This window comes from Pempheris klunzingeri, chromosome 8 (genome assembly GCF_042242105.1).
Source record: "Pempheris klunzingeri isolate RE-2024b chromosome 8, fPemKlu1.hap1, whole genome shotgun sequence".
Lineage (NCBI taxonomy): Eukaryota > Metazoa > Chordata > Actinopteri > Acropomatiformes > Pempheridae > Pempheris > Pempheris klunzingeri.
In genome coordinates this window covers 14449638-14462954 of record NC_092019.1, presented here as the reverse complement: position 1 = coordinate 14462954, position 13317 = coordinate 14449638, and the positions used below count along the sequence as shown (strand labels likewise).

Sequence of the window (13317 nt, the reverse complement as noted above, 5' to 3'; positions counted from 1 at the left end):
GTTGTAGTAATAGTCTGATAGTAATAAATCAACCAATGCTGAAAAAGAAAGGAATATTTAAACATGTGGCACAGTTTTCCGTCTTCTGGTGTTTAATTTTTCCAAGCATTTCCAGAGATCAGTGCATATTGATTGGTTAGGGATTATCATATCAATGGATGCATCAGATGTTATCAGCCTGTAACAGGTCGCCTCAGGTAAGGTCACGTGGCAGACGGACCCGACACCATGGCAACGCCATTGGGGCGTGGCTTATCGGTGCCGGTGGAGACCGGAGAGCAGGGTGGGTTTTGAGTTACCGAGGGGGTGTTGTGTTTACAAGACAGAAACTCCAGGTTCCCTTTGAAGATGGGACAACCTAACAAGTGAATGTAGTTGAATAAGCACATTAGCAGGTCGCTGGCTGAGTGGGTTCATTCAGGCGGACTGTCCCACTTTCCGTGCTAAGGTAAGACCATCTGGACTGCTTCGGTGACCGAGTGTTTTAAGCTAGCTGCGCAACAGGACGAGTGACAGCCTTCATTTGCGACAGATAAAATGTATTTTAAAGCTTGTATTAAGTGTGAGACTTCAACAACAAGTTTCAACGATACTTCAACGTTATGTGGCCATGCACTTCAGTGTTTATGTGTGTTTGAAGCGCTTTCTGAGTCGTTTTTTAAGTGAAACTGTTAGCTTAGCATACCTGCTCACACGGGCTACCATCGTGGAGACCAGTGTATCTTACCTGTATGAGTGTCCAAAGCCAATTATACAGACATCTCGCATCCTTTAACTCAGAACTGACCAACTTAAGTGTTGGTTTATATTATATTTCTATATTATATAGAAGGTTTACAACCTACTGGTTGTTTTCGATGGATGACTGTCCCGTTTTATCCAGCTATAGCCTAAAGTGAGATCCCACAGTCTGCGATAGGAGGGAACGCTTGAACTCAACATACTCACGTTAATGGGCAAATACACACCAAAACAGCGTTTACATTAAATGCTCACAGTAATATAGTATTCAGACTTCTCGAATAGATGTCATTGTATCGCACGTTGTAAATCTATTATATTCAAGAAATTAAAAAAATATATATATGATCTTGAGATTAGGTTTTAGACTTAGACTTTGACACACCCAATGACTTTAGACTGTGTAAACACACACAAGGGTGTGGTGGTCAGACAGGCATCACATATCACCAGTGCTTCGCAACACTGTGCAGATGGTGACAGCTGGATTAAAGGCTGTTTATGCCATGTTTTCCTCTTTGCCTCCTTAAAAGTGTTCATGATGCGTTGCATAAGCGCACAGTAAGCCCGTCTGATCTTCCCTCTGCATCTGACTGTGTTACACTCGTGTCAGTACGACTGTCAGTTGCTTCATGTTTTCCACATCAGCATGTCTGGGCATGAAGTCAGTGTGTGCCAGTTATTCCTGAGAACCCATGTTGTAAATGGTTATGCGTATGCAAGAGGAGAGCCATGCCATAACATGACATGACACAATATTTACATTTTTATTTCTCCTGTCTTAGTGTCTGGTGGAGCCCATGAAGGTGAGACTTCTCACAGGAATGAGAAAACGGGAAGTCCCGATGTTCATCCAGACTGCTGCATAGAGAAGGAGCTGAGGCATGGCCCTGCTACGGGCATCTCCATTTCCTAATGGGTTTGTTGCAGGCATTCATGCTGTTGGATGGGCATTCATCCTGCCATGTTTCTGGTTTCTTGATCGCCTCATTGCTGTGTGCAAGTCCACCACCCTGGAGCAAACCCAGCGACTGGAGCAGGAATGCTACCTCCACCCCCTGAAGGTTTTCTTCGGCTCCATTATTTTCTTCATTCTTTTTCTTGCTACAGCCCCCTTGGCCTTCCTGGGTTTTCTGCTCTGGGCACCTCTTCAGGCCTGCCGCAGGCCCTTTTGCTACCATAGACAGGCACCATCCTCAGCAGAGAAGGAGACGCAAAACTGCTTTGAGCTGTCAGGAAAGGCATCGTTTGGATTTGCCACAGCCAACCTGTGTCTATTGCCTGACAGCCTGGCTCGTTTCAACAACTTGGGGCACACCCAACGCAGGGCGGCCGCCATTGGTCAGCGCATTGTGCAAGGTGTGTGTCGACCCCATATTCGCATCTTTGTTGACTCCCCCAGCAGCTGTGGGACTCTCAGCCCCTCCAACAGCATACTCCCCCCAGTTAACTCATCTTCATATGGGGCTACTGATAGACAGCCTCAGCCCCCAGTGAGACATTCAGACTCTGATGGACATGTTTCAATCCCAGCATCCAATAGTCATGTGGTCTGTGTGCCCTGTGATGATACAGAAGAGCCCTCGACTGAGTCACCCTCTTCCTTTTGTAATTCCAATCAGAACTCCAACCAGCAGGACCGAGCAGGTCACCGCAGTGCTCCCCGAGCTTTGCTCTCCCAGGGTCTCCGCCAGCAGGACAATGTCCCCTGGGAAGTATCGTCACTGTTTCCAGCCAATGTGGACATACTGTGTCTAGAAGAGGTGTTTGATAAGAGGGCAGCACAGAAGCTTACTCAAGAACTAAAACCCGTGTTTGGACACATACTGTATGATATTGGTGTGTATGCTTGCCAGCCGCCATGCGGCTGTTCCTCTTTCAAGTTTTTCAACAGTGGCCTGTTCGTAGCTAGCAGATTCCCTGTGCTCCAGGCCCAGTACCACTGCTTCCCCAACAGCCGTGGAGAAGACGCGCTGGCTGCCAAGGGCCTCCTTTCTGCTAAGGTGCCTCTCTTATTATCATCTATTAAGCTGGTATCAGTTATCGGTTGGTCATCTGTTTTGTGTTGCAGAATTCGTAATAATTGCTTTTGTCACAGTATGAATGAACACAGTGGAAATGTGGTGTGCTGATGTTTTTGAATTTCCCAGGTGCTAATCGGGCAGAATCAGAAACAGAAGAAAGCGGTCGGCTATTTTAACTGCATACATCTTCATGCGCCAGAGGGCAAGTCAAATGTTCTCATCTGGCCTCCTCAGATTAATTAGAAATTGGGCTTTTTTTCCTTTTTTTTTTACAAGGACATGCTAGGCCTGTGATAGCTGATGTGTGTTTTCTTCAACCAGGTGAAGGGGAAATTCGCTGTGAGCAGTTGAACATGGTAACCAAGTGGATCGGTGATTTTCAAGCTGCCAACAGACAGCCTGATGAGGACGTTGTTTTTGATGTGCTCTGTGGAGATTTCAACTTTGACAACTGCTCACCTGGTGTGTCTCTGACCATTTTTTATTCTTCTATTATATAATATAAACCTTTTCTGAGACCATCTCAACCAAAACTTTTTTTTAGTATTTATACATGTTTTTCTGTTTGTTTAGATGACGCCCTGGAACAGAATCACTGTGTGTTTGAAGAATACAGAGATCCATGCAGGGCAGGGCCTCGAAAAGAGAAACCCTGGGTCATTGGTGCATACCATTTTATACCATTATACTACAAAAATATAGCAAACATACAAGACAAATTGAGACAATTCATTTGGTGTGTAATTGGTTTGATTTAAAGGTACTCTGCTGGAGCAGCCCACATTGTATGAAGAGGACGTAAACACCCCAGAAAATCTTCAAAGGTAGTCAGTTCCACTTTTTAAGCCTCTGTAATACAGCACTACTAATGTGAGAATGGCCACAACTCCTCACTCACTGCTGATTTGTCTTCTCTCTGTGCAGAACTCTGGAGAGAGAGGAGCTGAGAAGGCAGTACATCTCTCCTCCTGTTCCTGCAGATGACTGCCCGTTAGTTTACCCTGAGAGTGGCCAGCCGTGGGTCGGACGTCGGATCGACTACATCCTGTACCGCGAAAGCTCCATTTCAAAGCATTGTCGAACTGTACGTGTCCCTGTGTGTTTTAACTTGTTCCTCTACTCTGTCGTTTTCCCTCTCTGTTGCTTCTGTCTCCTTGAAGTTACATAACACTTTTAGATGCCACAAATAATTCATGAAGCATTTGCATATGGCAAAACTACTGACAGCCAGTTCTTGTAGAAAAAGTCTTAGAATACAAGTAATCCCACATAAAGCATAATAAAAAAAACCCACACACTCTCTATGTGTCCATCCAGGAAATTGAAGAGGTGACCTTTGTAACGCAGCTGGCTGGACTTACGGACCACATTCCTGTGGGCTTGAGGTTGAATGTAATCCTGGACTCGGATTGTGCTGACGAATAAGGATTCGTGTTCAAGCAAAGGGAACAAACTATACAAAAATGTACATTAATCTATACAAGCACAATTATGTTTTGTTTACATATTTGAATGTATGTTTTCAAGGACTTTGGACTGACAAATGAGATTGAACCTCAGGAATTTATATGGAGTTATTGAAATTTTATAATGTTTACAATTTTATACATTAAGGCGTGCTCACAGCAGCAGCATTGATTTTGTAAAACAATATATTTGTAGGATTTTTCATTCAAATTTTTTTCCTACAGAAATTTAAAAAAATTATTTTACACCATGTCTTTTGTCTTTTATTTGCCATCAATTATGAGCTGCATAATTTCACTTTGTCCATTTGGTGTAGTGACACAGCAGAAGTCATTTACCACATGCAACCATCCTGCATTCATCACTAGCGAATATCAAGCATGTGCAACTAAATTAGAGCTTTAAAATTGATACTGACGTTTTGTTTTTGAGATTTAAAGTAGTATCACCAGGCTAAAGAAAAGTCTTAATCAAAAGGCAATTGATAACCCTTGCTTGTGATATGAGGTATACTGTATACAGGTTATTTAAAATTCTGGGATGAGTTCCCTTTGTGGCCTGTAGGGGGTGCGCTTCTTTATTTCAGACCAGACACCAACGAAGAAGCCCAGCGAACCAATCAGAAGCCGAGGACTAGAGCAACTTCCTGTTTTTAGCTCTTATAGTTTTTATGTGGTAAACTCGTGTTTGGCGTCGATTGTGATGTTAAAATTACAGTCATGAATATTTTCAATCGCTCCAAGACGGTGGTGTCGTCGGTATTCAGAAGTGGCGTCTTACTGGACCAAACAGGTGTTTGCAGAAGTGTCTGTTCGGTCCACAAAGGTCGTTACAGTCTGAGTTTGTCCCGAGGTTTTACCGCAAATTTATCCTCATGTCAGCAACACTTATTCAGCGGTCAGTCAGACACAGGAAGGTTTTATTCAGAGATGTGTAGTGAAAGCAGTGATTCAAAGAGGAGCTCTGGCCTGCATCAAGAGGGAGCACAAGAGCTGGACAGTGACAGCAGCCGAAGTAAGTAACTTTAAATAATTATCACTAATAATTTAGGTCAATTTTAAAGGGAAAATGCCAAAGATCTGATGTTTTTAGCTTGTTAAATGTGAGAATTTCTTTTTTGCCTTGTCTTACATCATAGTAAATCTGAATCGAGTTGAAAAATGAATTAAATTAGTCGATTGACTGGAAATTAATCTGCAGCTAATTTGTTAATTTTTCAATAAGAAATCATTTTTGGATTTCACACCCTTTCGAGTTTGTCTAACTGTGGTGGTTAATCAAAGTGATTAATCGATTAATTTAAAGAAGAATGAACATTTTAATCAATAATCAACCCCTAACTGAATCGCTTTGTTTTTTTGAATAAAAATTACAACTAACAATTGATATTATTATTGATGAATCTGTTGTTTATTTTACCAATTCACTGATTAATCATTTTGTCTAAAAAATGTCAGAAAATGGTGCAAAATGTGTCGTCTTCAAATAGTTTGTTTTGTCCAACCAACCAATATGAGAAAAGCAGCAAATCCTCACATTTTAGAAGCTGGAAGTGGAAAACGTGTGGCTGCTTTGCTAGAAAAATAAACAGGTTATGGTCTGTTGACGAATCCATTAATTGTTTCAGATTTAGGAATTATGAAAGACTTTTTCAGTGTTTTGCTGCTTTGAATACTGGGCGATAAATCAAGTAACCAGGAAAATAAAAGGTAAATTAATTGTTAATGGAAAATCGTGAGTTGCAGCCTTGTTTGCTGTAATGAATGAGGTCCCTCAGTCACCCTGCATTGCTGTAATTGTTGTCTGTGATGGCATTTCTGTGTTTCAGCACTAATAGCATTTCAATAGCTAAATATGTATTTAAATAAACATTTATGCTTGTCAGACAAAACGTTTCACCCTTGTATTCTCCAGGATCCCCTGAGAAATTCTCCCTTGATGTCCTTGTGTCTCTACTGCGTCAGGAAAATGCAATGGACATCTGTGTGATAAAAGTACCAGAGCACATCAAATACACAGAGCACTTCATTGTTGTCAGTGGCGTATCACCGAGACATCTCCGTGCAATGGCACTTTATGCCATCAAAGTGGTAACCAGCGTTACTTTTCTCCTTTATTAAATGTCATGTGCAACCTGTGTTTGTTTCTCACATCTCACACAAAGGATGATTTTTCTCCAGTACAAGTTTCTGAGGAAAGATGGAGAGCCACATGTCAAGATTGAAGGAAAGGATGCAGAGGACTGGATGTGTATTGACTTTGGTATGTACAGCTCTGATGCCCTATCTATCTATCTATCTATCTATCTATCTATCTATCTATCTATCTATCTATCTATCTATCGTTTTCACTTCCCTGTTCCTTTCTCTGTCTCAGGGAACATGGTTGTTCACTTCATGCTACCAGAGTCCAGAGAAGTGTATGAACTGGAGAAACTCTGGACTCTGCGCACCTATGATGAGCAGCTGAAGAGAATCCCTGCTGAGATGCTGCCAGAAGACTTCATATATGATGCTGACGTCACAAAGTAACAACACAGGACAAATCATCTGCGTTGTGCACAGACTTCACTACTTCTTGGTATCTTTGGATGCATCCTTTTATGCTGCTGTGAGTGGAAATCAAAGGTGTTTTATTTAGTTTTTTTTTTGTCATTTAAATTCTGTTTGGGCAAAAACAGCATGTTTTGTGAGAGAATAAATAGATTTATCTCTCAAACAACAAGTGATTCATTAATTACACCTTTCTTTTTCACATTTGACCATTACAGGGCATCAGATGGTATTTGTAAAATAACATTGTTTATGCTTGAATGATTTTTTTTCACCTGCTGAAGAAAATATGTATGTTTTAACATATTTTGATGGTTAAAAATAAATTATTGTAATACGATTCTATACATTGTGAAAATTATTATTCTTAAATATTTCCTTGTATTTTAACAGGACTTAATCATATTAACTGCAAAGTAAGTGTCTGCCCTGAATTTAGTTGTATAAAGGCATATAGATATGAATTACCAAAATGTACTTGGTCACGTACTTTGGATTAGTGGTTAGTACTTTGGACACGTTCTCTGTATCTGTATTTCTCTCAAACGTTATGCCCATTTGCCATGCAATTTGGTTTTCAATTAGAGATTGGTTGGTTAGTGTCGACAAAACAGATGAGCTCATTCACAGCAGCTTGACTTATACTGCTTAAAAAACTGACCAAGCAAGAATCATCATATGGAGAGGCTGCAATATTCATATTATCAGGAGATCAGCGATAATCATAAAAGGGAAATATTCAACACAGTTATACTGAAGCGCATTACTATAGTAAGTGCACTGTCTTCCACTTACGGTTGTCATTCACAGAGCAGTTTGTTGTGTGCAAAAAAAGTTTTAGAAACATTTTGCCAAGGAAATGACTATGTTGGGTCACCAAAACAAGCCATTCTAGTTGATGCTTTCAACCAAATCAAACAAGCCAATTTCTTCCTCCAGGAAAAGATAAGTTGTTGGCCAAAGTATTAGTCGTGACACACATTCACTCAGCACTTACACCTGGTAAAAGATTGGTCAGTAACACACAGATCAGTCAGCCAGCTCTTGTGCAACTCAAAGAGCTTCTACAGTCTGCAACTGTGCAGTGTTTGGCAAATAACCAGCAATTGGGGTGCTATTCTAAAAACAAATATTTCATATTTTGATCACATTATTAAATTTCTGTCATGGCATCACTTTGAAATACACTAATAAATTCCAATTAGAATTTTGTATTCAGGCAAGGTATTTGTATGCTCCAAATACCTTGCCTGGGTCCAGACATCTGAATCTGCCCACTGTAACACACAGACAACCAAATAGCTGCATTTTTGTGGAGAGTCAGAGCCTGAAGGTAGCATTAAACAGTCACAGAAGCACAGATACACTATATCCTCATAACGTCCTAGCAAGTGACCATTCTGTGTCATTGACTTGTAAGTCATGCTGCATGAGAACATTAGCTAAATGTAGAAATGTAATGAAGCGGGAGATGCCTACATAGAGTCTGACAGGCTTGATATTTGAATGTTTTGTGTTTGTGCTGTTTGTACTTACGAAGTCTGAAAATTACAAATGACACTGATACGATAATGGTGAAACTCAGCAACAGCTTCATGCAACAGTTTCCAGCTTTATGCCCATCAGAAATGCAGCTATGTGGACTTAAAGTTGTTGATCATGCTTAACTAAAGAAGGTCTGTCGTATCGCTATCTGAAATTGCACTATTTGAATGTTTTTAGAGATAATTGTGGCACACACGAGTTTGTGTCATTTTGTGAAACCAGCTGTTTTCAAGTTAACTAAATGACTCTAAATGAGTGAAGAAAAAGATGAGTTCTGTGTTTGGCTAGAAAGTTGCTACAGTGGCCAATGCTCTCATTTGCTGCACAGCCATTTTACCCGCTGTGGTGAGAATCTATTAATGGCCATGGTGTTAATGTGCTCGATGATGGAGGAGACTGCGAGTAAAAGGGAGATTAGTTAGCTGCTGGAAACAGCAGTAGCAGAGTATCTTTCCCATCTAGTTGATTTATTGCTGTGTGAGGTAACACTAGACGGCACAAAATGGTTCATTTCATTGCACCTGTCTGCACTCTATAAAGTGTAAAGCTTATCATACATTATTTCCAGATATAGTTCGATCGGTGCATGTGCACAGCAACCTTATGTTGTTAGTTGTTAGTTATTGAATTGCGAGCTGTTCATTACTCCCTTGTATGCAGTTGGCTGTTAGCGTTCTAATGTTGTATTTGCAGTATAAAACAAAGCAAAAGAACTGAGTATTTAGGTTCTTTGATATCAGTCTGTGTCCTGCAGGTGGGTTGGCACCTGGTTGCAGGCCTTGGTGCTCTCTTGGTGGAGGGTGTTTATGACAAGCATCACCAGAGAGCACATCGACCGTATCAGACATGACACTCACAGGACTCTATGCTTTATTCACCTGGCCCTCATTTGTCAGCAAGGTAGTGTGCAGGCTGTATGTATTGAAATCAGGCATTTATTACTGACCCATACAGCAGAACACCAGTGACTCTAATAATGTATGACCAGTGCATGACGGTAAATTATGATTGCATGTTGTTGTTGCTCTTTTTTTCACAAACTCATATATTATTCATTATTCATATCCAATTTATTTCACTTTTGATAATGTTTTATTACTTTGCTCTCAAGAAAATTTGCAGTATTCATGTTGGAAGATTTGTTTTTACTGTCAAGAGGATAGCATGGGAGTCACTTTGATTTTTGCTGCCTACTGAAATCACTGTATTAAAATGTAAATACTTTTTGCTGAATGAAATAAGTATTTCTGGCAGACAAGCTCCAGGTATTTGGCGTATAAGAAGTTTTTAGTTTGTGTGTACTTTTCCTGCAAAGACTGTGCTGCTTGTCTGGAACAGAGTTGACTCATGTGATTGTAATAGAAAACAACAGCACCAATCTACCGCCAAATGTCAGTGGAGTGCTCTTCAAAGAAAATAGTTGCTATTAAAGTCATCTTACCATTTAAAGGATGAAAGCTTTTCGTGCCCTCTATCAACTGGAATTGAAAATGTATGGGTTTGAGCGATTTACTGCCCTTTCTTGTAGGACTTTGTGTAATTTTTGAGCAACTGCCAGTTTGGCCAAAATGGTTTGGTTATTGCCTGTATGTCAGTCACCGTGTTAAAAGTGGAGTTACAGTGCCACACTTTCATTCATTCATGAAGATCAGATACACGAGAAGCATCTGAAGAGAATGCAAAATCAATGTATATCAATATGTACTATCATAACATTTGTTTTGGAGCATTTTTCCTCCTTCTGATTAACAACTGCTAACCCTTAAAAACATTTGACTGAATCACTTTAATCACCCTGTGACACCTAATGGGTGTAGCTTCCCTTTCTTTAAAGTTTAATAGTTGGATTATGTATTTCAGATTATCTATGCAGAATTAAATTAATGAATGCTTTTGTTACTTGATGCAGACCCCCTGTGCATCACTGTCTAGACTGAGATATCATCTTTCCAAACACCTGGGGAATCCTAGCGTGTTCCATCTTAATGTGAAAACAACAGACCATCATCAGCCATTTGAAGTTACACATCATCGGTTTTATTGAGACTCCTCATGCTGGCTGTGGTGCTAAGTGGGCTCTCTAAATTAATGGTTTGTTGCCGCTTGTGCCAGCACTTTGCTCACTTCATTTTAAATGTAACTTTCTTTTTGAACAAAAGGGAAATTTGGTGTAATCGTGTTTTTTTCTTCGCTACAAACAATTAAGGCCGCCACCTACAAACAAGAATGATTAAGGATTGAATAACTACATTGTTAATTTATATAAAACATTTAGGTGCACCTCTGTAAGTTTATGTATACTTAAACTCAGTGGTTGATGCAAAGTGGTTCATCTAGTTCAGAAATTAAATTAAAAATCCTAAAGCACAAACATATGTTGATTATCTACTATATTTCTAGCACAGTTAATTTCAATATGTTGAAAAAAAAATCATAGAAAATGTACACCATCAGAAACCTTTTTTATATCTAATGCTGTGACACTTTACATGTTCTTTTCATAATAATGTGACTGAGTTTGTGACTGACATTTGTTTCACTGCCAAGACATTCAGCGATTACAAAAGTAATGAGGTAATAGTTATTTCTCAGGAGGACCCTAAAAGTGAATGAAATTACCCGCCCTCCCCATCTGACACACACTGTATAAAACACAGGCAATGTTGGGAATCTGACAGAGGTTCCTTGACCTGCAAGAAAACCGACTACAGCAGTGTATCCAAGTGTTACATTATAATGTAAGCAAAAGTTTTATTTTTCACCTTTCAATGTAAAGGAACACTTTTTGATTTAATGTCAGTAAGTAATGTTGGATCTGGCAGCTTTTATGGTGGAGTATCATTCAAATATGGAGCTTCTTTTTTTGATTTTGGCATTGTGACATTGTTGGATAAGTGTTTTTTGTTGTGTATTTTGACTATTAATTTTCCTTCTGATGCAGGATTCGCTCCAGCGCCATGATGTCGCTGAGTATTCTGGCTCTCTGCCTGCTGGCTTGTATTCACTCTGGCACAAATGCATATCCAGCCAAGCCTGCCAGTCCTCGGGAAGGCGCACCACCTGATGAGCTTGCCAATTATTATTCTGCATTGAGACACTACATCAATCTCATTACAAGACAGAGGTTAGTTCTTGAACTTCTATATCTACATAAAACACTTCACAAATTTGTTTGAAGTATATGCAAAGAAGTATTGATTTGTTGGTTGACTCTGTTTAATGCATAGGTATGGGAAAAGAGACAATCCAGATACTGTGTTTTCAGATGTGTTGGTGAGGGAGAGCACAGAAAGTATTCCGGGATCAAACTATGTCAGGTAAATTATTTCGAAATCACAGCGCTAGGTTGCCTTTTTCTAAACTAATTTGTGTTGTCTGTTTTAGTTTTGTGCCATATTATGTAAGATATTGCATGATAAAACATGTACACTGAGATAGCAGAAAAATACAGGCATACAATCTAGTGTAATTCAATACAGCAGCCATCAAATACATATATTCCTGTGAATCTGATAATGTTCAGTTTCTGTTTGCACTGGATCAATGCGTTGATTTCTTAAGGTTCTGGTTACTGTATTGAATCTTATTAAGAGATGCTTCTGATCTGCTGTCTTCCTCTTGTATCTGAATAGAAACAGGAAATCATCTCACATAGGTTTTAACGTTTGTCAGAAAGACACTTTATTCTTGTGACACTTTTTTAAAAAAACGTGTGGTTTCTATATGTTGTAGGTATGAGGAGCTGCCACTGTGGTGATGCTGCTGGAGCTGTCGTATCCAGGCTGATTTTACCACAAAGCCGCTGCCATGTCTGTTACTGACATGAAGTGAACTTGTTCTGCATGGAATAAACATTGTGAAATGCATACACTCTGGTGTGTTATGTTGCCAATGCTGCTGAAACACATTTAAAATGAGCCTGCTCATCATCTTACTGACTTGGCTTTCCAAGTGCTAAACATTACTACCAAGCCTGATTAGTATCTGCGATATACAGTATGTGGGACAGTGACTTGTGTGTCATCCACTGATGGAGTAACAGTGCTCTCTACTGGTGGACTGACATCAAAATATTTTGAGAAGTGGGGCAAATACCTTATAATTTGTATATGTTGCTAATGTTACATGTAGGGGAGAGTAAAAAAAGAAAATAGCTGTAAATTGAGAGCACCACAGTGTTGCATTTATTTCACTTGTCATATCAAGCATGCTGAGATGTACCTGCACCCTGTCTGAAAACAGATTAACAGTTTAATCCTATCAAGTGACCTGGATACATCAAAAGCGAACCACGCAACACTGAGAATTTGGTTAACTCTATTGTGACAGCTGGTCCAAGCTACTGGTTCTCTATAACTATGCATGCTGGTTAATCTGATTCTCTTTAAAGAAGCTTCAGTGCAGCGGAACCACCACATTTAGTGAATGGGAAACTGCTTGCTGCTTTATGCTGACCTGCTGATGGGAAGCACAAATGAGATTAGTAGCCAGGTGTGGGTATAGTATATTGCAGGTGCCATGAATGGTAGCAAGATCTACAGTTTATCTTCCTTGTGCGGTAAGTGTATCCTGAGAGTTTAATTCTTAAATATGTTGTTTGCTATGCAATAATAGCTTTTGATATGGTGCATGACGACATTTGTTATTACTGGTACACTGCACCACTGGCAATTAATAGACCAGGGAAACCTCTGTAATCTTCCATCAAGTCTGGCACATTTTTCAACCTCAGAACAACAGATTTGAAGTCCTGGTAGATGGACAAGCTGGACAAACATTACAATATATGTTTGAATTTCTGGTGACCACATAGTTTGGCCACATTGAGCTATCAGATCACAGTAATATTGCAGTGAGTCTATACCTTCTACAATAAAGAGCAGCCAGAGGGTGTCTCACATTTATGTTTAGGCTTCATTGGATTTAATAGGAAAACGCTGTTTGTTGAAATGCAGTTTAACTTCATATATCTTTTCTCAACTACATGC

The 13317-nt window shown here is 39.7% G+C and overlaps 3 protein-coding genes across 3 annotated transcripts; all 3 read left to right on the top strand.

Moving 5' to 3' along the window:
• The first annotated feature begins 274 nt into the window (after nt 1-274).
• Nucleotides 275-4418, top strand: smpd5 (sphingomyelin phosphodiesterase 5). Its single transcript, XM_070835364.1, has 8 exons — nt 275-448; nt 1527-2744; nt 2892-2967; nt 3087-3227; nt 3339-3428; nt 3526-3589; nt 3690-3849; nt 4083-4418. Exons 2-8 carry the CDS (start codon nt 1626-1628, stop codon nt 4188-4190), a joined length of 1758 nt encoding a protein of 585 aa, XP_070691465.1. The 5' UTR covers nt 275-448; nt 1527-1625; the 3' UTR covers nt 4191-4418.
• A 492-nt stretch (nt 4419-4910) lies between these two features.
• malsu1 (mitochondrial assembly of ribosomal large subunit 1) lies at nt 4911-7050 on the top strand. Its single transcript, XM_070835878.1, has 4 exons — nt 4911-5246; nt 6147-6322; nt 6413-6494; nt 6609-7050. The coding sequence occupies exons 1-4, from the start codon at nt 4952-4954 to the stop codon at nt 6761-6763; spliced, it is 708 nt and encodes a 235-aa protein (XP_070691979.1). The 5' UTR covers nt 4911-4951; the 3' UTR covers nt 6764-7050.
• A 4239-nt stretch (nt 7051-11289) lies between these two features.
• On the top strand, nt 11290-12086 carry LOC139205172 (peptide YY-like). The gene is made up of 3 exons (XM_070835315.1): nt 11290-11453; nt 11557-11646; nt 12062-12086. The coding sequence occupies exons 1-3, from the start codon at nt 11290-11292 to the stop codon at nt 12084-12086; spliced, it is 279 nt and encodes a 92-aa protein (XP_070691416.1).
• Nucleotides 12087-13317: the final 1231 nt, after the last annotated feature.